Genomic DNA, 24,834 nt, shown 5'->3' on the forward strand with positions numbered 1-24,834 from the left:
TCTAATCTAGACCCATTAGTACATTATGATCAGTATCTATCTCCAGCAGTGGTTAGTACAAGATGCTACGTAGAATGTGTACAATAATACCAGAAGGCAATAAGTGTTCTGTTGAAATGAATACTGTCAATTCCTGAAATAAGATCCAATTGGGTTTATTCTTTCTTAATTCATTTCAATTTCTGATTTTCTACAATACCCCAAATTTGGGATAGATGGTCCAAATATGTGCAGCATTGTTTATCAGGATCTTCTCTTTTGGCAAGAGAAGATTTTGATAGCTTGCACCCTTGTTCTCAGTGGTCATCAATTAGGATACTGGAGAGAACCTGTTATGATCAAAACATTCAGAGTGACATCACTGACTGCTGCAGCTCCTTGTGCTTCACCACAATATCATCACTCCTTCTAATAGTGAACTCACACATTGAGTGCTGAAAGTATATAAACAAAATCATTGGGAAACAAGAGGGAAGTTTCAGCATGTTTTGCTGGAGCACAAAAAGTATTTAGAAATAATAAGGGGGCAAAAAAAAAAAAAAAAAAAAACCCCACCAAGAAAAACACCCCCCCCTTAAACAGCTCAGTAAAGAGTGGGGAGAGTGGAATTATCTGCTTGGAGGGAAGGGCTGATTGGAACCCTGAACAGGAGCATTCCTTTTCAGAGGAAAACTATATTGTAACATTTTGCTTTGGGTGCCACTTGTTGCTCCTAATAGCAAAGTTGGTGTCTCCCTGCTGACATGTAAAACACTGAAATGGAGCTTTCCATGAACAATATAGGGGTTTCTGTATGGAGGTTTCTCAGGTATGTAGAAAAATATTATTTTGTAGGGGGAAAAAACAGACCAAAAATATTGTCAACAAGCAAATCCATTTGCGAAGCCCTCACTTAACAACATAAAGTCAGAAATCATTAAAAGCCTGGACAGTGGGGAACAGTAAGAGGATGAACTGGCCCCAGAGCTGTAAGATAGGGAGATTTTTTTCTGCTCAATAAGGAAAATAAACCTCTCCCAGACAGCACAAGGAAGAGGGGGAGATTAAAGGCAAAATAAATAAATAAATAAATCATCCCCTCGTATACTGCTCAAGTTTGGGGCTGTTGCAGCTTGCCCCCAACCTCTCCATACTGATATACAGTGTTATATCACTTCAGAATGGAACTGATAGTGCAGCATATTGTGCATGCAATGCTAAAAAATCTGATGCAGTGCATGGTAATGCCCCCATCCTCAACAGAAATCATTTCAGGGGCAGAAGAGAGGCTGAGCCCGACCCCCACCCCCATTGTCATTATAGGGCCTCAGTTTTAAAGGTAGTATTTCTTATATGGAATGCAATCTCTATGCAAGATTGCATGGAGTGTAGTAACATATTAAGTGTGGTAAATTTCTTTTTTACACTGCGTGTAAAGGACTACTTATTAATTCTATATAGGAAACTATAACATATGAGGCAACCTTCTTTTATTTTGAAGTCATAAGCTAACCCAGGACATTGCTTCATTGTGTATCTACTACTAATTCATGGGAGTTTTTTGAAAAGATGCCATGATACCCCTGACGTTGCTGTTTCATCCCCAACCAGTTCCTTCTGCATTTGCTTATTGCTAATTAAAAATATTAAGCTAGATGACACTGGAGGTTCCATCTAGCCATATAATTTGATAATCTGTAGGTAAAGGACTATTTTGCTCTACTAATCTTCATAAGAGACTGTCACATATGAAAAGATCCTGTTTTTGCATTGTGAATGCAGAACCCAACCTAGGATTTTTATTAATCTACTAGATACTAATTGGGGACAACTACCATTCATCTGTCCAGCCGTATGATTCCTTGACTCATTTTCCATGACATGTATCAGAACTGTAATGTTTAATGTAAAATCATGTAGAATATGACTCTTTTAAAATGCTCATTAAGTAGCTTGTTACTCTGCTTGTTACTAAGATAAAATCTCAGCAATTCAGACCAGCTAGTGAACTGTGTATTTGCTTCAGACGTTGCCCCCTTGGTTGTCAAATGATATCTGTACACAAGTATGAATATGTCTCACAGAATGATCTCAAACTCTCAGTCAGAAAAAGACACAGGAGCCTGGCTGAGACCCATACAACTGTTATATTGGCATCAGTCTAAAGAAAGCAATGATACATTGCTTCAGAAATTATCAAGAAATGTAAAAAAATGCATTTGCCCTTTGTTGTTGTTGTTGTTGTTGTTGTTGTCATAGTCATCAACTGGGTGGGGCTAGGTTTAGGGTTAGAAAACAAAGCAGAAATAGATGCAGTCCTGTACATAGTGCTCCTTTGGCTGTCCCTTCAGACAATGGGGGATTGGGGTAATAAAACAGGTTGGATCCCTTGCAGTAGCAGCAACATCTGCATCATCATAATCATCAACTTCTTCATCATATATGTTCACCTGAAGAGGCAGACGATGCAGACAGGTTCTGGGGCTAAGGGAACCCCAGCTCTGGATCATTAATCCCACATTTCCACCCATAATTAAAATCATTCAGAATAAAGGAGGAAAAGGAAAATACATCCAAAACAATCGGTCTGGTGGAATGACCAAGGGTGGTGGGGGAAGATGGAAGTCTTGGTATTTGCAATAAATGTCCTTAGTCTGCAGTGTAGAGAGTTGTTGAGCTCCCAAAGTGGACAAACACAACCTAGTCTTTAGTTTCTGTAAAGCTTCCATCTGCAGTGCAGTGACTATATCCAGCATGCAAGCCCAACACAAAGGGAAAAGAGAGGATATTTTATGGAACCAAACTTTCCCCCTACAATGCCCCAGACTGCCCCGCTTAAAGGAGGCAGTAGCTCTTTGCTCAGACCCATGGAAGTCTCTCTCGTTCTGTGTGTATCTCTGTCACGGCAACTTGAGCTGAAATGGCAATCATTCAACAGCAAAACTGTGCTGGCACCAGCAAACTCTAGCCATTATCCACCAACTTCTGAGTTACAAGTATCTGCAGGGCACCTTTTTCTCAGTGATTATACCCAATATACTGAAAACTAAGAATATGTTAGAGAACTGAGATATTATTGATAGCTTTTATAATGGAGGAAAGTATTGTACTCTGGCACTCAAAAGCAGGATTGAAATTTCTTCCTCTAATCAGAGATGTAACTAATACCCAAAATGCACAAATAATGGCAGAAGAATCTGCTCTGAATAAATTGTTTCTTTTGTTGAACACTCAGTTCTTTTAACTGATCCCGTAAAAACAAAAGATGCTGTATACCTTATGTAAATGAGTTCATTAATACCTAAATCTAGGGCCTTTAATATGTGACCATTTGTTTTGACAGCAATTATAGCACCAGGATATACTTAAAAAAAGCATTGTTCTCTTGTGAGATGTGTGTATGTTGTGATCATTGTGACTTGCATGAAGAATTTGCATAAATAGGCAGTTATTTTATGCACATTGACATGGTATAGAGAATGTACATAAATGGCAGCATAAATGGGATGTATATAGGTTAGATTTTTTACTGCCTGCTTAATATGCAGTGTCTGTCTGTGGAGGCTATTGCATTTTGATCAGGTCATATATGAAATTGACTTTACATTCTTCAACATCACTTGAAGGCTGTGTATGTAGGCTTGGCACCATACCATATCCATTACTTATACTATCACATGTATGTTCTCCACGCCTTTTTCATAAATGTGCAGTCATAATTTACGTCTAATTCCCTCCACTATATCCATGACAAAGCAGTGCAGTGTTTATGATGGAAGCGCAAGAGAGATAATTTCTATTGCAAGATAATAGCATCATATACACCAGCTACTACTGATATTATACCGCCAGTGGAATTAACTTTTGTACGGGAGCATAGTGCCTCTGGTGATAATCTTGCAATTGCATATCCTCACTTATTCTCCTGTAATATTTTCATGACCAATGAAGAATAATTTACAGGTATCAGAATTTCTCATCAATTGATTACTCAGTACTTAATGGCTCACAGCTGAATATGTGAACTAATTCCACTGAAAAGTTTTGGACCCATTCTGATGTTACTTGAGTAGCATAAAAACTCCTGCAGTTCAACTCTTTCCTACATTATGCAGGTAACATCAGAAGCCCCAAACCTTCCCACAGCAGGAGCATCTGTTTGAAAGCTTCTCATATGTTGACATAGAAAGGAGCCATATTGTTGACTCCTCTCATGTAGTTTCAGTGTTCAATCATTACCTTTGTGGCACAGAAAGGATTCACATTGCTGTAGCTCCCACAATAATGGACCTTTTAAGTTTTAGGTGATGTGAGGTTATATAAATGGCTTTCGGTGGAAAAAAATCTCATTTATATATGCAGTCTATCACTCAATGCTGCAGTCATAAACTGCACAATCCTGTTTATGTCCACTCAGAAGTAAGACTCATTATGTTCAGTGGGGCTACTCCCGGGTAAGTGGGCTTAGGCTTGCAGCATTGCTGATGAATATTCAAGTATGAATTGGCCCATGGTGATTATGAGTAAAGTATCAAGGACTAGTAGCTGTTCTGGATTAATAAAATCCAAGTGAAAGTGCATGATATAGTTTATAAATTTCTAGAGCTAGGAGTTCCGTATAAAGTTTCTTGTGACTTGTCTTCTCAAGTGAAGTATAAAGCAAAAAACAAAAATCCACAGAAATTGTTTCCAGACAGATTCTAGATCTTTGCTCTATAGGCAGTATGATTATTGATTAATGGGCAGGACGTAATTCTGGGGAATCTGCACTAGAAGGTTTAGTATGCATGCAATTGTGTAATGCCTCTCCAGCGATCATCTTTGAGCAAGATTTTTTTCCATAGTTGGTTCTACCTACTTAAAAACAAGTACTCTTTATTAGAATCTTGGAACCCTCTATGGAGGGTTGAGAAAGATCTGGAATGTGATAGTCATGATAAGAGAAATATGTAAAAATAAGAGGAGCAAGACAAGTTTTTTCCCCCTGTAATATGTAAATAAATTGGCATGTGCTGGAGAACAAAATATATGCAGTCTATAATACTTTTGTTAGCTGTGTTGCTTAAAGTACTGTAGAAAAGTGGGATAAAAATCTATTAAATAAGTTAGTGCCTTGCAACCTTCATCCGATGCCTTGGCATTCCATCGCTAAAATGCATAGGATTGGGAGCAAGGATTCCGACTCCAGCACAAGGCACAGAACAAGTCAAAAGATATTTCTCAGAGGATTCTCAGATAGCTCTGTGAATATGGAACTTGCTCTATAGGGAGATTTGCCAAGCCCCCTTCCTCATTGTTTTTTTTAAGGCAAAGAGACCATTTTTCACAGAAAACTACACTCTTCCCCTTTTGTTTGCACTAAACATGGCAAACGTTGACAACTCCTTTGCCACCTGTCAAATGTAACCGTGGCTAATGTGAAAGGGTGCGGAAAATGAGGTTATTTTTTGGCTTTTATTTTTCTATGAAAACAATATGCTGGAGAAGGGGAATTTGAGAAAGAGCATCCCCAAGGGTCAAGGCAATACTTAAAACCCTGGGAATCACCTTGCTAAGGGGGTGATCTTCACCCCTTTTCCACACGTCAACTGTAAAAGGTTGTAAAATCAGCCTACATACAGTCTCCTCTTGTCAGTTACCTGGCATGTTTGACAGCTGAAATATAACAAGGTACGGGTCAAGGCAAGCCTATCTATTTTGGACAGTTGGACTTGCACACATATGCAAATCTAACAACAAAAATGGTTGTTTTACATGACCATTTGCACACATTAGCAGGGCCGATAAAATAAAATTCGGCCCATTTTTGTGTAAATATAAAAAAAATGTTTTTAAAAGTCTCCAATGGTGCCAGAATGGGAATGGAGGGCTTGGCTGGAGCAGTAACTGCCCCTCCAAAGTGCTGTTTCGGCACAGTTGGAGGGACTGTCACTGGCAAGAGGAATTGGAAGTAGAAAACATGAAGAGCAATTGCGCTGCACTTGGGAAGAGCAACAGGGGTTTCTGCTGCTCCTGCCAAGTGGCTCGCTGCCCAGTGTCTGCAACCCACAATGGGTTGGCATGTCCAGGTTCAGACAATTTGCTAATCTACCATGGGTTAAAGTAGCCCAAGAACAAGCCATGGGTTGTTAGGATGGCTTGTTGCCCACACATAAGCCATTCTGCGGGAATTGGTCTCAGTTTGAGCGACATGACAACCCACTGTGCCTTGTCATCTCATGCAAAACCAGTCTCTCTGTCTTTATATTTTTACAAGTATTCCAATAAAAATATGCATACTATAACATTTAAGTCATGTTGTATGCTTTAATTCCCCACCCCCTCAAATATTTCAATTCAAATAGCTGCGGTATATTAGGACTAAAAATTAACATGGGGTACTTTTTTTAGTTTTATTGTTTACTAAATACAGTTAAAATAAACATGCTAAATTAAATCTTCCCTAGGGCACCAGATTTTTTTCTGATGCAAATTTGAAGTTTTCCTAAGTAAATGACCCCATGCATATTAACCTAATTTGCATTGGAAATTTTTTCTGTTCAAAAATTTCCAGCAAACCCACATTACTGGATTGAGGCAGGGGTACGGGAGGTGAAGTGCTTATAAGCATGGGCTTTAGCAGCAGCAGCAGAGGAAATCCCAGTTTGTGCTTCTGAGGGAAAAGCAAGATGTGAAGGTACAGGCTTATAGCAACAGTTTTTCTGTGTATGTATCTGGAAGTATTTACTGTGGGACTTTGGTGGAACCAAATATATGTAAGAAGACTTAGCTAGCCAAAGATTCTGTCTTCCTCCAGACTTGTATGTTGGGGTCCTATATAGTATGATGCAAAAACCACATACTCCAAAGCAGAATTACCTTGATTTGGAAGCCCTCTGCTTAAGTGCCTTGAACATTCATAGAGCCTGAGCATGTTAAAAGTTGATTTGAGACACCTACACATCATCTAGTTGCTGAACCTCCTGCCTAGAGGAGGATACTTTATAACCATCCCCATCAAATGCCTGTCCAGCATTTTTAAAAAGGAGTTTCCATAGCCTCCATAGACATCTTTACGTGAAACACTGCTGTCATAATTAAATTTAAATGCATTTAATGTAATTTAAGTGAATTTCCCCCTATCATTCTCTATTGATATGCACCAATATTTGTGTGAGCATTTCCTTTGGCTTTGAGAGCATCCTTGTGTACTCAAAAGGGTGCTGTTTACATAGTTCTCAGAACTATATTATTGCACTGAGCATCTGCTGCTAAATACAGGTTTCCTGTTCATGAATTGCAAACAATGCGCACCACCCTAATTGTGGTCAGCACTTTCAGTTAGAATAGTGCTAGTTGCCTATTTGGTGTGGCTGAATCCAGTCTCTCCCTCCTGAACAAGTGAATGGTGTTGAAAGGTGATGATGCTGATCAGTTAGTAGTTTGTGGCAGATATGCTCAGATGCATACATGCAAGCAATAGGAGGGTATCATTGGGGCCATGGTAAACAATTGATACCTAGTTAGAAACAGTCATATCCTCCCTGACCCCATTAGTAATTTTCTGTGTTAGACTAGACATACCAAATTCTTTCAGATTATTTGTCCTTGTTTATCATTTTGTGAATTCTTTATAGTTTGTCAATGCTCTTGTAAAGTGGTTCTAAAACTGACAATTACTAGTTCTGTTTTATAAAGTTCTTTAATTAATGCATCCTAAAATGATACTTGCTGACTGTATTTTAATTTTTATTCATCATAATCCTTAAATCCTTCTTAGCTCAACTACTGCTTAATGAGTTGTTGTCCATCTTATACATGTGCATCTGGTTCTTCTTTTCTGTGGGTAATATGTTGCACTCTTATTTAATTCTATCTTTCTGTAATCAGTTTCCTGCCCTGTTTACCCTAAAAATGTAAAAATGTTTTAGCTTGTCTTCTATAGTATTTGCAGTACCTCTAAATGTCAAAATTTGGTTAAGAGTGCTGTACACTCCTCCTCATATAAAGATGGCACTGACCCAGTGACTAACTCCTGAAGATAATTTCATGTCACTACATACATTATTTCTTTATTCTTTTATTTCTGTATAGTAAAAGAAATCAGATATCGCCTCATTCCCAAAGTTGCTGATGCCAGCTCAGTTTATAGGAATAGGTCTACCTGATTATTCTGGCAATGTAGAGTTTGCCACCCTTTAGTGAGGGGAACCATTGAGAGAAACTGTGCAAAGGGGTGAAATCTGGATTAAAAACTCCCAGTTTCCAAAAGCAAGATATTTTTCCGAATTCATTATCAGGCATGTTTAAGGAAGTGCAGAAAAAGGAAAGTGAACACAAGATATGCAAAATCAGTTAACGTTCAACCTGTCAGTGGGTTGCAGAATAGTTACTTAACACCAGGTACACTTTGTACATTGTACAAATGAAAAAAAGTAAGAAAAAAAGTATACCCTTTCCCCTAACCACACGTAGAAAAGCACTTAAAAGTTCAAAGGTAAAGCTTGGCACACTCCAAATACGAAATGATTTACTTTACATGCAGCAAAATATACAAGAATTGTTATTTTCCCCTTAAACAAACTTAATTCATTATATTTGCTTGGCACAATCGCAATTCATTTTAAAAAAATAGTTGAAAAATACTGAAACTGACCTGAATTCAAGTATTACGGTTTCTTCAACAGAAACATTATCAATGCAATAAAACATCACACAGAATATATCGAAACGTAACTCCTTCTCACTTGGTTTTGTTTGTTTTAATCCCCTTGTTTTGTTTTTTCTATACAGTTTTAATGCCAACACAATTCACAAATTGTATTTAAAATTAATATTATTGCATTGTTTTTGCATATCTTGTGGAACAGAAAATGCAAAGAGTTACTGATTCCCCTTTCAAAAGCAGAGACAGTGGTTTATTTGCACACTCAAATAACCCCAAATACAGCTCTCCCACAGTTATAACCAGGAAGTGGAGAACTGTATGAACGTACACACTTTCAGGCATGCATTCGCTCATTCACTCAGCCCTATTCACTCGTTCACACACCCACAAATATACCCAGCGCTATAAAGAATCCAGATCGATCACTCATATGTGCAAGACTATATCAAGTGCATTGCCTACTATCTTTAAATTATAAAAACAACAACAAAAAAGGAATTTCCCATTACTTCAAATAAAATCACAAATTCTGGTGTACATAAATGGTTGGCAAAACTCCTCTAATATCATTATTAGCTTCTACCAGATTTCAATGGAGGAAAACAAAAAATTTAAATAGTACAACATAATCAAATCAAACCAATTTTAAACATTTGAAAAGGTGGGAAAAGCCCAAAATATAGGTGATTACAAAACTTTGTAAACACTCCTTCACCCCTCTCCCTCAAAAAATAAAACACAATAAAATAAAGTATTCAAAAATAAAAATTAGAACATGCTTTCAAGGAAATATCAAACAGCAAAAACAAGGAGAGATCTACATAAGCCCATCACCACCTCTCTTCGAAATGGGCGGGTTGCCTGAACTCCGGTTGACAGAGCTGGCTTCCTGCTCTTTGAGCAGTTGGCACAGCTAGCTGTCAGAGCTCTGATTGGTTGGCAGGGGAAACTGCCTGAGCTCTGATTGCTTGGCAGAGAAAACTGCCTGGGAGTCTCTGCATTTCCATCAAGAAGCATCTGCAATATTGCCACCTGCCTCTGCTGTACCCTTGCAGCTTCTGCCTCCGCAAAGTATGGGGATCTGTTGCAGAAGTCTTCTGTTCCACTTGTAGATCAAAAGGGCCTTGGCTTTATGGAGACGGTGAGGCTCATACAGAATATGTGCAAAATGATTCTTTTTTTTTTTTTTTTGTACAAGCAAAGTTGAAAGACACCCGTTTGATGAAGTGTCCTTTTCGCTAGGGCCATCCACAGGAAGCTGAGGTTTTTCTTCACATTCAGGAAGCAGCTGTTGTTCCTTGTGCAGGGACAGAAAAAAAGAGGGAGCTGACTCTCCTCTTTTTACTTCTCATTCTTCCTTCATGGACACATGCTGGGGTTGTATATTCACTCCTGAAAAGCTCTTTTACACCACCCAACTCTGCGATTCTTCCCGACAGAAATGAATGAAGAACGCTGTTCTGGTTACTCCAGGTCACGAGAACAGTGAGGCACTTCTGAAACAAACCCATTAGGAACATTGAAACAAATTAAAAAACCAGCATCACTTTCAGCCTTGGCAACTACAGGCTGCTGATATAAATCCTGCTGTCTTTAGGCTCCTCTTGACTTTTTCTACAATCTGGGTTCTGGGCTGCTTCCTCTCCCATACAGTCCTGCCCTGGGTCCCTGCAATTAACAAAAGGCAAGAGGTTGCCATTGGGGCTTGGCTTGCTGTTACCGTTGAGAATGTTGTCTGCAGCATTCTCCATCTCTTCTATTGTCAAGTCACAGGCCTCAGCTAGCTCTTGGGTCGTAACCTCAATGAACTTTGGATCTTGAGCAAACTGCATCAGTCCTTCTGAAATCAAGACCTTTAATGAGGCGAGAGATCAAACACAAGGAACAAAAGTGGAAATCAGTATTAATATTACCTGTTATGGTAACAAGGGCTAAAACAACATCAGCGAAGCTGCTTGGCAGTAAAAGTTTGGTGAAGAAAACATTACAGCACAATGGCTTGGATCCTAACTTTCTGTAAATGGAACACTTTGGCTGTGTTTGAACAACACAGCATTCAATGGTGGGTTAATAGTTGATTATTGAGGGGGTACTCCCTGCATGACATGATTATAATCAACCATGATGCGGATTAAGGCCAGCGTTGAGTTGACTATTAGTCAAAGGTGTGTTTGATTGACACATCTCCCACCCTCCCTCCCCCTCTCAGTCCTCCTGCTGGTATCCCGTCAGCCATTGTGAGTTCTGCCAGCTGGACTAGAGCAGCAGCCACTGCTTTGGTCACTCTTGCCAGGGGACTCTGTAGTCGCTGAAAATAAACAATTGTGTCGACAAAATAGTCAATGGTACCCGACACGATAACCAATGGTTGTTCAAATAATCAACTCTGCACAGCATTGGTTATTTCGGCTGAATAACCAACAGTGGTATAAAAAGTCCCAACAGATGACACAATAACCCACTGTTGGTTGTTGTGTTGTCTGAACCCAGTCTTCATGTAAGGGGCTTCCCCATTCCCTCTACAGCCCCTGAAAATCTGCTTGTGGGTGTTGGGAGATCCCTGGGAATGGTGTAGGAGGCTGGAGACTTAGTGGGGGAGTTGGCAGAAATCTTTCCCATTACATGAAGAAGCAACATAGAGAAAAATGATGTAATACTTATGTTGGTTAGAAGAATCTTATTTTGGCTCCTTTTGCTCCCAAACTGCACTCTAGAGCCTATGGATCAGCTGTTTCCTTCTTCCCCAGGGCCATCAACACATAGGCATACCTCCTGGCAGCCTCCTGGCTGCAGTAATGTGCAATTTAGTTTATGGAATAGCTTTAATAGGATTAAACTACACTGCCAGGTACTGTGGCTTTTTCTTTAACTGTGCCAGGAGATAAAGCTATTGCTTTATGGAGTGTTCTAGTTAAAAGAACAGCAATTCTGATTTGCTATAATAGTGGGGAAATTAGGGGCCCTGGACAATTACCCAAGCATATTAATCAAACCTTGCTATACTCCTCAATTCTAACCTCCCTAGTTTCTATCTGGCAAACTTCATCTCCCTGTTGAATTACTTTCCATCCATATGATTATTGCTAATCACATTTGGAAATGGCAAAGAATTCAGGTAGGTCTCAAACTGCATGACTGGGATGAAAATTAATTTTGTTCAAATTAATGGTTTATCTAAGAATTCTTAGAATCTTGCCTTGATCTAAAAGTAAAGTGTAGCTTCAGCAATATAGTGTGTATGTGTGTGTATTATACACATAACTGGGGCTTGGGGGCTGTCTTCACAACGCTGGGTTGACACCGCCTCCCTCCAAACCCCCACGGTTTTTGTCTTCTGGAGTAGCATTGGGTAATCCTGATGCCAAGGAGAGAGTATGGGGGTTTCAGAGGCCTTCTGGGTACCAGAGCTGCCCCCCTCTTCCTGGTGGAAGACGAGCAATCGCTAGTCACCTTCCACTATGGACCATTCCCGGATTGGCTACAGTGTGATGTCAGACAGTGGAAGAGCTGTACTGACATCGCTCCCATTGAAAAAGTCAGGCTAAGTGCCTGACTTTTTCAATGTACAGTTTCATGGGAAAGCCCCACAGTGGCTGCGAAGCTGTGTCTGCGTCATTGATCTCTAAATTTTAGGCAACTAGAAGATCACATAATAATCCATGCTTAGCTGTTACTGTCATTGTTAAAACTATTATTGACACCACATCAACTCACCGCTTCAACAAGGCTGTTAGCACTGCCATGAAATTGCCTGCCACACTCACTGGCCTGGCTGGGAACTGTGAGGGAGACTGGCCTGGCTTTCCGAGTGCTGCTAGAACTGGTGCTATCAGAATACAAGGAGCTGCAGTATATTGATGGGAAGCTATTATTGAGTTTCTCATTGGACTCCTCTCCTTTGAGCCGCAAGGTTTTAATAGGTTGCTGTAGCCAATCTCGTGTACAGAGTGTAGGAGGGGGAGTGGCACATGACCGAGAAGATCTTATGGATGAATGGCTTCTTTGAAGAAGAGGACTCAGACCTGCAGTTGCTAGTGCCTATAGACAGAGAGAAAGGAGACTGAATCAGAATATGGAAAGAAACTGTACAAGGTGTCTTGAAAATAGCTTCAACATTAACTGGGAAATTGGTTGTTGTGATCTGCAGGATGCTAATGGAACTACTTTAATATTCTGCTAACTAATATTCTGTATTTAAAACCATTATGTCTTCTCTATATTGCTGAAAAGTAGAAAATAGATTAAAATGTAACTTGGTGTCAAACTATGTCCAAATATGATGATGGTCCTCTGATTGTCCTAGATATACTGAGCATCATCACATGGGGGGGGGATCGCGTTTGCTTACCATCGCTTCTCTGCCTGCACGTTTGTCCCTCATTACTTCCTCTTTTGAAAGAGAAAGTAAACAACATGCTCATGGCCCATTCAGTAGGCTGTTCTGATCACGCTGCTTCTTCTGCACACAGCAGGAGATAGTGGCAACTTCTGTCTTTAAAAATAAACTGGACTTACTGGGATGGTTTTTTTGTGGTGCAAAGAAGACTAGAAGGGGCGGGAGGTACACGATGTCATGAGAGGGACCAACAAAAATCCATGAGTGCCCAGTAATGAGCATCTAATAAAATGCTTGTCTGCTGGAGCTCGCACAGGGACATCATTGTGCTTGCCTAAAGGCCCTTTTTATATGAACTAGCACCTTCACATATGTGATGCATAAATAGCTACTATACTTTCTAAGATGGTATTACCGTAATAGAAATCTCAGTCACTGCATATTAACTGCTCACATGGTTCAGATGACACCTATGCAAGCACAAGCCAGGTATGAGGATTAAGAATTGGACTTCAGTTAAACATATCAAATTAATTTACAGGTTCAGAAATAAGCAGGAAAGAAGTAAAGACTGTAATTATTTGAGAAATTCTAATTTAGTTGGAATGAGTTGGACTAAACCAATGAGATTCCTATAGTTGGACTACAGTAAATTCTAATTGCCAAATTGACATTAAATAAAGATTTCTGATACGTATAGTATTTATTTTTCTCTATTAAGATAATGTACGTAATCAGTGATTGTAATTGTGTTTGTATATTTGATATGTATAATTTGCATCAATTTTATACCAGTTTTGATACTTCATAAACTTTATAACCAATAAAGTAATAGTTGAAGCAGCAACAAAAACAAAATGCCAGGTACAAGCCTACATGCTTCTCAAACAATTACATGATGGAGCTGCCATTACATATAAAGTGACCTATAATTCTCTGATACCAGTGGTGATCTCACCCACATGTCTTTGTGCTAGTAGTTCTGGAAAGTGGATGTTAACGAGGTGATAACTGGGTTAGTACGCATGCTACCCCATTGTGGCTTGTTTGTTTTAACAACCCACAATGGATTAATATGTTGTGAAAACCCAGACAACTGTACGCAAGGGTAGGTTGTTTTCCTCCAAACATGCCAGCATGTGGGCTGTTCTGGGGGGTTGTCTTATGCGTGATGGATTGGCATGTCATCTGAACCCAGACAGCAATTTCATTGTGGATTAAAGTGATTGGCTACAGAGCTGTGTGTCAAAAGTGCCCAAACACTGCTACCACTGAACAATCTTGCTTCCTGGAGTCTGCCCAGCAACAGTTTGCACTCTCTTCCCCTATCCTCATGCCTTCCTTGGCCGTCTCACCTTCCCCCTCATTATGTCACCTCCCCTGTTTGTGATGTGTGTTTCTCTTGGCAGGTGGGTTTAATCTGTGCAGCAGCCTTGTTATCCAGGCAGATTCAGCTGTGTCTGCAATAAGCAATTCCAGGTCCCCCACATACCTAAACAACGTTTTGCTAGTACACAAATCCCAGCATGTAATTGTAGAAGAAGGATTGTATATGTTTGGCAAAGCATGTTGTTGAGAATTTTAGGGGAACATGCATACCAATTCTCCTTCCATTTCGCAGAGGTTTGGGCACTCTAAGCTTCCCTTCCTGGTGCTTTTCATCTTTGAGGCAATGCATCTTGTAAAGAATTATAAAGAAAGCATGCATAGCAACTTCCAGCTCATTTGGCTGAGTTTTAGATACCTCACCCCCCTATAAATTCAATATAGAAATGTTTTCCATAGTGCATCTGGCAGCAAACTCACATGGGAATGGGAAGAGCAACTTCCAGGTCATTTGGTTGGGTTTTGGACACTTTTAATCCCACCTCACCCCTTCTCCTTGCACGTTTCCCAATGATGGCTTGCCTTGCACATCCTAATCTCTACACATCCATGCTGTCTTTGCCTTGTCCTGCATGGCAGGGTAGAGCGATTATTCAGCCCAGAACTTCCAATCTTGGCTTTAGTCACTGGATCCCAGAACGGTACTTGTGGAAGAGGCAGCCAGCAAGTTCTCGTCAAGCCTCTTCTCAGAGGATCTTGCCACCCAGCCATCATGGGACTGGGATTGGGATGCTGCCGGATGGCAAGAGGCAACAAGTGAAAGTTAGAGTTCATTCTGGACTAAGGCTAAACTTGGATGCCTTCATCGACTTCTGGATCAGCACAGAGGCCCAGGAGTTCCTGAACACTGCTGAGAATGACAAGCAGTTCCCCTGATTTTCCATGCAGATGAAGCTGCGGGGCTACTTCACCATCCCAGTGCAGTGCAAGGAGAAAATGAATGGCTGAAGAAGAGGTTTAAAAAACAAGTGCTCTAGTGTCTCGTCTGGTCCTGTTGCCATGGCACCACCAATGCACCAGTCAATACCAACATTGGTTCAATGAGTGATAACATCAGCCACAGCAGACAGAGATTGTGGTGTTGTTCATTTGACCATTATCTGATGTACATCCCAAGTCACTTTCAACGGTATCCCCACAGTCAGGGAAGATGATTAGACTCAATGTCCTTTTCTTCCCTGGCACCATCCACTTCATCACTGGATGTAACAATGGGTAATCATGACCTGGCTTTGTCTTCAGAGGACACAGGGCAGTTTTCAGTGCAGGTACTCTGTATGGCATAGTCCCTTGACTTAGAAGTGCAGCAACCAGTTGCAAGGCTGAAAAACTGTGTTCAACATGGTATGCACAGAAGCATCAACTCCTATTGTGAACCCACTTTTACTGACTTTGCTGCAAGCCATCCAGCAATTCTAGTAGACTCCCTCCACTATGGCTGCAATGCTGAAAAGGCTGGAAATATGTATAGAGTGAAAGATAAAAATGCTGGCTTTCTATTTCCACATCCGCCTCCTAACTTTTTCACAGTGGACACTTCTCAGGGAAGTCACAAAGAGTTCACTCTTTCCCCATAGATAAGGAGGACAGATGCCTGCATCTCATGGGCTGCTGAACTTATGAGTCTCTAATTATTAAGTGGCAATGTTCCACTCAACACTTCTTGTGGGAAAAGGTGGGAACCCTCTTTGAGCACCTCCGTGAGGAGAAGAGGGAACTGGCAATGGTTTTCCAAGGTGAAGCCATGCAGTTCCCCTGCCAGCAAATAAGCACGGCAAGACATCAGATCAATTATGACACCAAGGTGATTGTCAAAACCATGGCCTTGAAGTGGCATGCTTGGCTCCATTCTGTTAGTTTTCTCAAGAAGCCAGGTCCCACATTCAATACCTTCTCTTTGATGGGGAGGGTCTGTTTAATTCAAGAATGGACAAAGCCAGGGACTCAATGCAGAAAGTGAAAAATATTGCTTTGCATACAGCATTGGGATAACAGGCCACTACCTACAAACAGTGTAGGTGGTTTCATCAACCATTCTATCAGCAATCACGGTCCCCAGCTGGTCATTCCTTTTGTAAGCCATCAGTACCGAATTGATAATATCCACCACCCATGTTCTGCAGTCCTTCCAGAAAGCATGACAGCAGTAGTAAACACCATCTTTGATTATCCCCAGTTCCTTCTTTGTCCTTCTGTCACTCCACCTATAAAACTCATCTGGCTACTTTTCCCACTGGCTTAGGTATGTATTATGTTGGACTCCTGGGTCCTTTACATCATACAGAAGAGTTATAGGATTGAGTTTGACACTGTTCATCCTGTCAGTTCCTTCAAAAGAATGGCCCCCTCACTGGTGTTGCAGACAGAAGTAGAGACCCCCCCCCCCCGGTGAAGGGTGCTGTAGAATGTGTCTCAACACAGCAGTTTCACAACAGTTTTTACTCTCAATACATCACTGTCATAGACCGTGACTGACACTCATGTTCACCGGTTTCTGTGTGGTCATGTGCCTCCACTACAAGAGTTTGTCCCTAAACTTTTTACAAGTGAAGCCAATATCTGGAACAGTCTAAGTTGCCATTCTCTGAGTGGGACAATCATTCAGCTTTGGACATACGATACAGGGACCCTATGATTGAGCAGACTACTGAAATGAGCCATACAGTCAGTAGTGCTCCTGCCATCCTGATTTTCCCTTTGTCAGAGAAAGTCTATACCATCAACATCCATCAGTTACGGTGTTGAGAGCACCAGACCAAAAACATAATTCCTTGCCCTTTAGTGCTATGAGTAGTGCTGGCTCAGCAGCCACTGCCAGTTTAATAGTTGAAGATTCAGCCAACCTTACCATCTGTCCAGCAACCACAGATGACTCAGTTGTGTTTTATTGCACAATAAACTGTATCCACAAACTGTACAGTTACAGCCTGCTCTGTCAGCTACTTAGCCACCGACGGTACTAATTTTTGGAGTGCAGCTTGATACGGGAGGCACTCAGTCATGCCCTAGGGAACTAAGGGAGAAGCGCCTACCATGTCACTTCCCCTCAGGGAAGTCTCCAGTGTCTGGAACCAGTCAGATACGATGTCTCAATTGTCTTGTCTTGTGCCAGACACAGTTGTTGGCTCCAGTGAAGCCATATCCCTGGCCATGGATCTGGGACAATTCTCCAAACAAATTCTCAGAATGGCACAGGCTTTGGGCCTAGAGACTCAGCAGGTGGCCCCTGTAGTTCAAGATTCTGCCTTCGATGTCACTGCAGTCTTTCACACGTATGGCAACTCCTCTACTCCCTTTGTTAGTGGAAACCATCAAACATGGAAGTTCTGTAAGCTTCCATTGTTAACAAACCTGATCACAGGAGATTGAGGTAAGATACAGCATCCAGACCTTGACACACTATAAGTGACAATGAGGAGGGCTCGTTGACCCTTTCCAGGATGTTTGAAGGGCATTGACTTTCTATAAATCAAGCCCTTTCACTAATCCCCTTTCTTATTTGTGTGCCACTATGGCAGTGGCATGGACATGCACTGTTGTTGCAGAGACTGTTGTCTTGGGTGGTCCACATTATGAAGTTGGCATATGAATTAGCTGCCGTCAACCTTTCTGATCCAAGCTGAGCTCACTTCACTCATGCCATGGTTGTGTCAGTGGCATTAGGTACCATTTTTGTAAACTGCCCAGAAAACTTCAGCTATTGGGAGGTATAAAAATGCAATAAATAAATTAGGGGAAGATCCACTCTTCCTAAACTCTGCAGAGTGGCAATGTGGTCAAAACTGTCGACCTTCATCAGTCATTACTGACTTGATGGACAGTTTAGAGCAGACTGTTCCTTTGGTTGCATTTTTTCTGCTGTCTTATAGTAGGGCAGTGCTTTGCCATTGATAAGTCAGCTTGCTACTCATCTAGATGTCTGATGTGCAGAGGCCACAAAGAAGAAAAACAGGTTGCTCATCTTTAATTCTTTGAGTGGTCATTGGTGCATTCCCACAACCCACCTGCCATCCCTGCTTTAGTGCTGATGTCGGTATCAATGTTGGTACCGAGGCTCGGCTTTGGTTCTGAGGCTGCAATGGGCAGTCTCAAGAAACTGAGGGAATAGGTGGGAACCTATTAGGGACATGCCTACTGAGATTGTGGGGGAACGGTTCCTGTCAAAAATTCCTCAAGTATAGAAGTTTCTCAAATGGGGCTCTGCAGGGGTGGGGAACTTATAGTGTGTCAGATGTTGTTAGTCTACAATTCCCATCATCCCTGACCACTGGCCATCCTGGCTGAATCTGATAGGTGTTGGAGTTCAACAACATCTGGAGCTAGTGAAACTGGAGAAAACCAACTTCATCTATAGCATTATATACAGTCCAGTACTTAGTTGAAATGAAAAATTACCAAGGCATATGTAATCATATCATGGCTGAGTATTTGTTTACCAGGAAAAGATGCAGGTGACATACAAGATAAAACTGAGAAATCAGCATATTTGGTTAGCACTGCTGGCTCCCCATCCAGGTAGAGAACTGGGTTCAAAAGTACCCCCAGTTTGTGCACATTCAGGTAGATTGTGATCCCATGGTTAGATATTTAAAGATGAAGGCTCACCTGATGATGTACCAGATGCAAGGGTAGTGCTGTCTTCTGTGGGACTTCTGTACTCTGATTTTTCTGTCTCTTCAGACACTCCAGGTGAAAGGATGCTCTTCGACCTGCAAAACCAATTACATAGAAGTGTGATGCTAATTTAAGGCTTCTTCAGAATCCCACTTGGCAGTAGAATCACATATTATGAGGCATACATAAACACCATATTTGCCTTGTATAACTGAGGGACTAGAGTATTTGCAGAGGAGTCAGAAGGGAATGCTCTTTATTTCCCTGCCCAGCATTTACTCCCTGCAACTATCACTCCTGACCATATTAATTTTAGTCTACTTTTATCCAACCACAAATAAGCCCAAGATAAAATGGAGGGGGGTTATTTGCAGGAGAAAATCAGCAGGCACATATAAGGTTAAGCAACCTCAATTGATTCTCCTTACAAATTTGTCCTCTCCTGCCTCCACCTTCACATAATATTGACAAACATTGGTTTGGGATCAAATCACTGATGTAAATCAGTTATCGTGTATGGCCTGTTTCTCACTAAAATGGTAAACCTATATCTGGACTGTATCGCATCAGAATGCACGTGGGGGCTTAGATGACAGAACATTTCACCACCTCAACTGATTTAGAAATAGAAAATCAGCATGTCAGGAAGAAGGCTAGATGGGAACCCTGTCTGCATGATAGGAAGTTCTGTTTCTAAAGGGGATTTCCCCCCTTGCCTTGTAAGCCCTCACCTGCTGCCTGAAGTGGTATGGTTAAGAAACAGATTTTATTTACCCAGAGTGCAATCCTATGGAGATAGTTGTCAGCCTCCAAACTTGGAGATAATGATTATCTAATGCATTTTTGGCTAGACAGGTGATGCTGCCTGTCTAGCTGGGGAGCTTCAAAGTGGGAGCTGGGGAGGCAGTATGGTGCATAGAAAGCTGCATAAAGCAACTTCTGCAGTCTCTTCCCCTCCCCACCCCGGGATCACTCCCTTTTTGGTCTCTCTGTGCTCCGTTTCTGAGCGCGGAGACGTAGCTGGCTATAAGGGGGAGGAGCATGGCTTCTGGGCTCTGAGATCAGAGACCTGGTTCTGATCTCACATTCCAGAAATCAAAAAATCATATGTCCCCAAGATGCTGTCTAGGGGACATAGGATTGTGCATTTATTTATTTATTTGACATTATTTTTAGGCTGCCTTTAAGAGTAAAACCCTCTCAAGGTGGTGTACAGAATAAAAACCATACAAAAATAGGCAATAAACATACAATAAAATACTACAAAACTGTAAAAACAAATTACACCAATAAAAACTTTATCCCACAAATTATTGGAAAGCCAGTGAAAACAGTTGGGTACCAGAAGACATGCAAAAAAGGGGCCTGACAAACCCCAGATCTCAGCCCATGATGAAAGGTGATTCACAACCATTTGTGCGAATTAGGGGGGTGTCTTGATGTCATCTTTGCACCGGGGTGGCTCCAAATCCGCGCTGTGTCAGTTAGATGATGCAGCTGCAGATTCAAAGCCACCCCATTGCAAAGAGGTGAAGATGTGTGGATGAAAAACCGGGGACTTACTCTGACTTTTCCAGCCAGAGAGAGGTCAGCCCAGCTCTTCTGCTGGTCTGTACTTGCTCGGAGCCACTCTGGTCCATTCCTGGGTAGAAAGTGACCTATTAGTCTCCAGAAGCTGAGGGAGTGGGCCGGTGAACCTAATGGCTGCTGGAAAGCCCGCACTATTGCCCCTCGTTAGAACAACTTGTCACCAAGTTGGGATAGTGTGGTGGTGGAGCGGCACCAACCTGGTGCTGTGAAGACAGCTCCTAGGTCTATACTACTTAAAGGTTTTAAATCACTAGCAAACCTAACAAATGCCACAGTTGTAGAATATTGACAGAGCTCCAATATATTCCAACATACACATAGATAAAAGAAATAGTGAATATACACACAAGTAGAAAATCTGTACAGATCTAGTTTCATGTTTTTCAAAAGAAGCAAAGTACATAAATAACAACAAGTAGAACTTGCAACACTTAATGGAATTTGCCAATGTACAAAGTTGGAATTATTACTTATTGATGAGGAATGCAGGAACCCAATCTTTTGAGAGTGTTGGCTGCCTTCCCTTTTGTTGACTTCAGGTGGAGTTAGCTGTCTGTGTTCATCATCTTGGTATGAGAGCCTGTAATGAAAAAAGTGCATTATAAGTTAGTTTTAAAACACATGTTTGTATTCTTATTTTATCACATCTTTGAATTATTGGGCTGTTTCAAATATAATGCGAACCATAGCTTGGTTGTACAAGCATGAGCTTCAAGAAGCCCTTGATTTGTGTGTTCCCCTCCCCCACCCTTTTTGCATGGTGATTTCCTTATCCAAACTAACAAATCATGATCAGGAACTGGTGCTATGGAAGGATAGGACAGGAACTAGCGTAGACATACCATTCATTAGTCTTATTCCCTGACTTGGAATATATGGGAATTATGAAAGGGAAAACATCCTGCAACTCCAATCCTAGTAAGTAAAAACTTCAAAGCTACTTGGTTGCAATAATGGAAAACTCACATTTCAGTGGATAGTAGGTTTGGTTCACTACCGTACTCAGCTTCTTCATTCAGTTGCTCATCATATGTTTCCTCCTCCTGAGAAGCCTCCTCTTCACAAACAATAGCCACCTGACTGTCTCTCGAACAGGATCTAATGAGCGAAAGCAATATAATGATTTATACTTAGTTAATATAATTAGAAATGCAACAGGAAAAACAAATTATTTTGCATTATTTGCTAACACACCCATGGAAAGACATCACACAAAATTTAATGTATGAAAAAAGTGTGATACAGTTCTTGCGCATAGATTTAGAGATGGGGAGGGGGACAGGATAGGAAGCATATTCAAAATAATAATAATAATAATAATAATAATAATAATAATAATAATAATAGTAGTAGTAGTAGTAGTAGTATTTATGTATTTATTACCCACCTCTCCTTTTGGATTGAGGCAGGGAACAATATTAAATACAAAAATTCCATAAAATGCATAAAATTGATTAAAAACATATAAAACTGATACAATATTAACAATCAGACATCTGATTAAGCATGCTTCTTATTCCCGATGTTTGTCCATACTTCTGGAATAGAATTTTTACCTCTCCTATAAGCACTCATAAGTGAGAACTCTTTTCTAAATCAAAATTCCAGGATACAACAAAAATCTCAACCTTGGTGAAACAGACTACCGATATAAATTGACTGATCAATGAAATTTCCTCTCAGCTTTGCTCAGGGCTTATGTACATACCGTATTTCTTTGATTGTAAGATGCCATCGATTGTAAGACGCACACTAATTTCAGTACCACCAACAGTAAAAAAATAACCCTAAGACACACTCGCAATTCTAAGACGCACCCCATTTTTAGAGATGTTTATATGGGGAAAAAAGTGCGTCTTAGAATCGAAGAAATAGGGTATTACATTTTCCTATTGATAATGTACCAAGATGGAACTGCTGAACTACTTCCTTAAGGCTAATGTGAACTGTGACTGGTCCCCACAACCTAAACTTATTGCGAAAGCACTTTCCTATTCTTCCTGTGCAGACACTGGTCAATCATCAGCATATGGTGGAAAACAACATCACACCACTTTATTATGAATTAATATGAAGTAACTACCATTGCCTTATTCTGAAATCACTGTCACTAGACTAGATCTGGCTCATTACTACATACTTAAAGATGCATTGAAAGAATAGAAAAATCCAGTAATTTTCGGGCCAAACTACATGTTCTGGTGGAAACCCATATTGATCTCCCACTTACAAAAACAAATCTGAAATGCAACCATAGGAGGCTACTATTTGCCCTGTGGGGGGGAAGTACAGGTACCTATTTTTTTTTCTCACCACAGGGCAAATAGTTGCTCTGTATGTGTAATTTTGCTCAGAAAAACAGGACAGGGAGAAAATCCTTTGTTACATTTTGGAATGATAAATTCCAGGATAGCATGTGGCCATGCTGCTTATTTTCATTGTTTTGCAACTGTTAGAAATTATGTATTAAAAAGATGATTATTTATTTTGTATACTTCCTATCTATCTATCTATCTATCTATCTATCTATCTATCTATCTATGTGTCTAAGACCTTGGAGGGTTTCTTCAGAACAATCCTATGACTGTGGGATGCTCTCTGAATTGGTTACAAAGTGACTGGAATGTAGACCACAATAATTTAAGTCTGTGACCTATATGAGTGCAAATCAATAATTTATCTGTTTTATAGACAGTAACAATGAGCTGGTTTGCATGACACAGTAAGCCTTGGTGAGTTATCACCCATTTGTTTCAGAATGATCTGTCAGGACATTCAAACCTGGTGTGGTTTCTTCAATGTGGCTTGTTAACCATGCACAAGCCACCCTGATAAACATGGTTTGATGTTGGGTTATTCAGGGTAGCTTGTTTTCAGGGTGGCTTGTGAACCTGGCATGATGGCTTGTGAGTGGCTGTTCCCAAATGGCTACAGAGTTGCCTGGCAAGAGTGGCAAAAAACATGGCTCCCCACCACGTCACAACTGCCGCCTCCCTCATCAGTGCTGTCTGCCCCTCCAACGACACTTGGAATGTCTGTAACTTTTTACAACCTTTTTAAAATGTTATTTTTCAGTGCTTTGGCAGTACGGAAATGGGTTCTAGGTTTTTTTCTGCCATTTGCAGGTGCACACATTTGCCCATCCTCTAATTTTGTTTGTCTTATAAGCAGTACACATCACTATCCCTTATGAACACCTTGAAATGTTGAAGGCCCAGTGCTCTTCAACATTTTTATTAATGATTTGGATGAGGAGGTGCAGGGAACGCTTATCAAATTTGCAGATGACACAAAATTGGGTGGGATAGCTAATACCCTGGAAGACAAAAACAAACTTCAAAGTGATCTTGATAGGCTGGAGTGCTGGGCTGAAAACAACAGGATGAAATTTAATAGGGATAAATGCCAAGTTTTACATTTAGGAAATAGAAACCAAAGGCACAGTTACAAGATGGGGGATACTTGGCTCAGCAATACTACAAACGAGAAGGATCTTGGAATTGTTGTAGATTGCAAGCTGAATATGAGCCAACAGTGTGATATGGCTGCAAGAAAGGCAAATGCTATTTTGGGCTGCATTAATAGAAGTATAGCTTCCAAATCGCGTGAGGTACTGGTTCCTCTCTATTCGGCCCTGGTTAGGCCTCATCTAGAGTATTGCGTCCAGTTCTGGGCTCCACAATTCAAGAAGGATGCAGACAAGCTGGAGCGTGTTCAGAGGAGGGCAACCAGGATGATCTGGGGTCTGGAAACAAATCCCTATGAAGAGAGACTGAAAGAACTGGGCCTGGAGAAGAGAAGATTGAGGGGAGACATGATAGCACTCTTCAAATACATAAAAGATTGTCACACAGAGGAGGGCCAGGATCTCTTCTCGATCCTCCCAGAGTGCAGGACACGGAATAATGGATTCAAGTTAAAGGAAGCCAGATTCCAGCTGGACATCAGGAAAAACGTCCTGACTGTTAGAGCAGTGCAACAATGGAATCAGTTACCTAGGGAGGTTGTGGGCTCTCCCACACTAGAGGCCTTCAAGAGGCAGCTGGACAAGCATCTGTCAGGGATGCTTTAGGGTGGATTCCTGCATTGAGCAGGGGGTTGGACTCGATGGCCTTGTAGGCCCCTTCCAACTCTGCTATTCTATGATTCTATGAAATCCCAGTTGTCAATTTTATCTTCTGACTGTATTATGCTTTGAATTGTCAGTTTCCTCCCCCACTTTGGCATTCTCTGACCCCAAAGTCTGAAAGCGGTGGCTGAACGAGATGGAGCTAATGGAGTG

General features: G+C 40.9%; 1 protein-coding gene across 6 annotated transcripts in view; it reads right to left on the reverse strand.

Moving 5' to 3' along the window:
• Positions 1–7,728: 7,728 nt before the first annotated feature.
• Positions 7,729–24,834, reverse strand: part of CACNA1C (calcium voltage-gated channel subunit alpha1 C) — a 609,442-nt gene continuing 592,336 nt past the window's right edge. For all 6 annotated transcript variants that reach the window (XM_063134894.1, XM_063134895.1, XM_063134893.1 and 3 more), the window contains 5 exons: positions 21,519–21,650; positions 21,023–21,132; positions 18,954–19,057; positions 12,341–12,664; positions 7,729–10,479 (listed from right to left, as the gene is read on the reverse strand). In XM_063134894.1, coding sequence (XP_062990964.1) covers positions 10,189–10,479; positions 12,341–12,664; positions 18,954–19,057; positions 21,023–21,132; positions 21,519–21,650 — 961 coding nt within the window. In that variant the 3' untranslated portion in view covers positions 7,729–10,188. The remainder of the gene's footprint in view (positions 10,480–12,340; positions 12,665–18,953; positions 19,058–21,022; positions 21,133–21,518; positions 21,651–24,834) is intronic.

The sequence above is a fragment of the Elgaria multicarinata genome, chromosome 9, assembly GCF_023053635.1.
Source record: "Elgaria multicarinata webbii isolate HBS135686 ecotype San Diego chromosome 9, rElgMul1.1.pri, whole genome shotgun sequence".
Taxonomy (NCBI): Eukaryota; Metazoa; Chordata; class Lepidosauria; order Squamata; family Anguidae; genus Elgaria; species Elgaria multicarinata.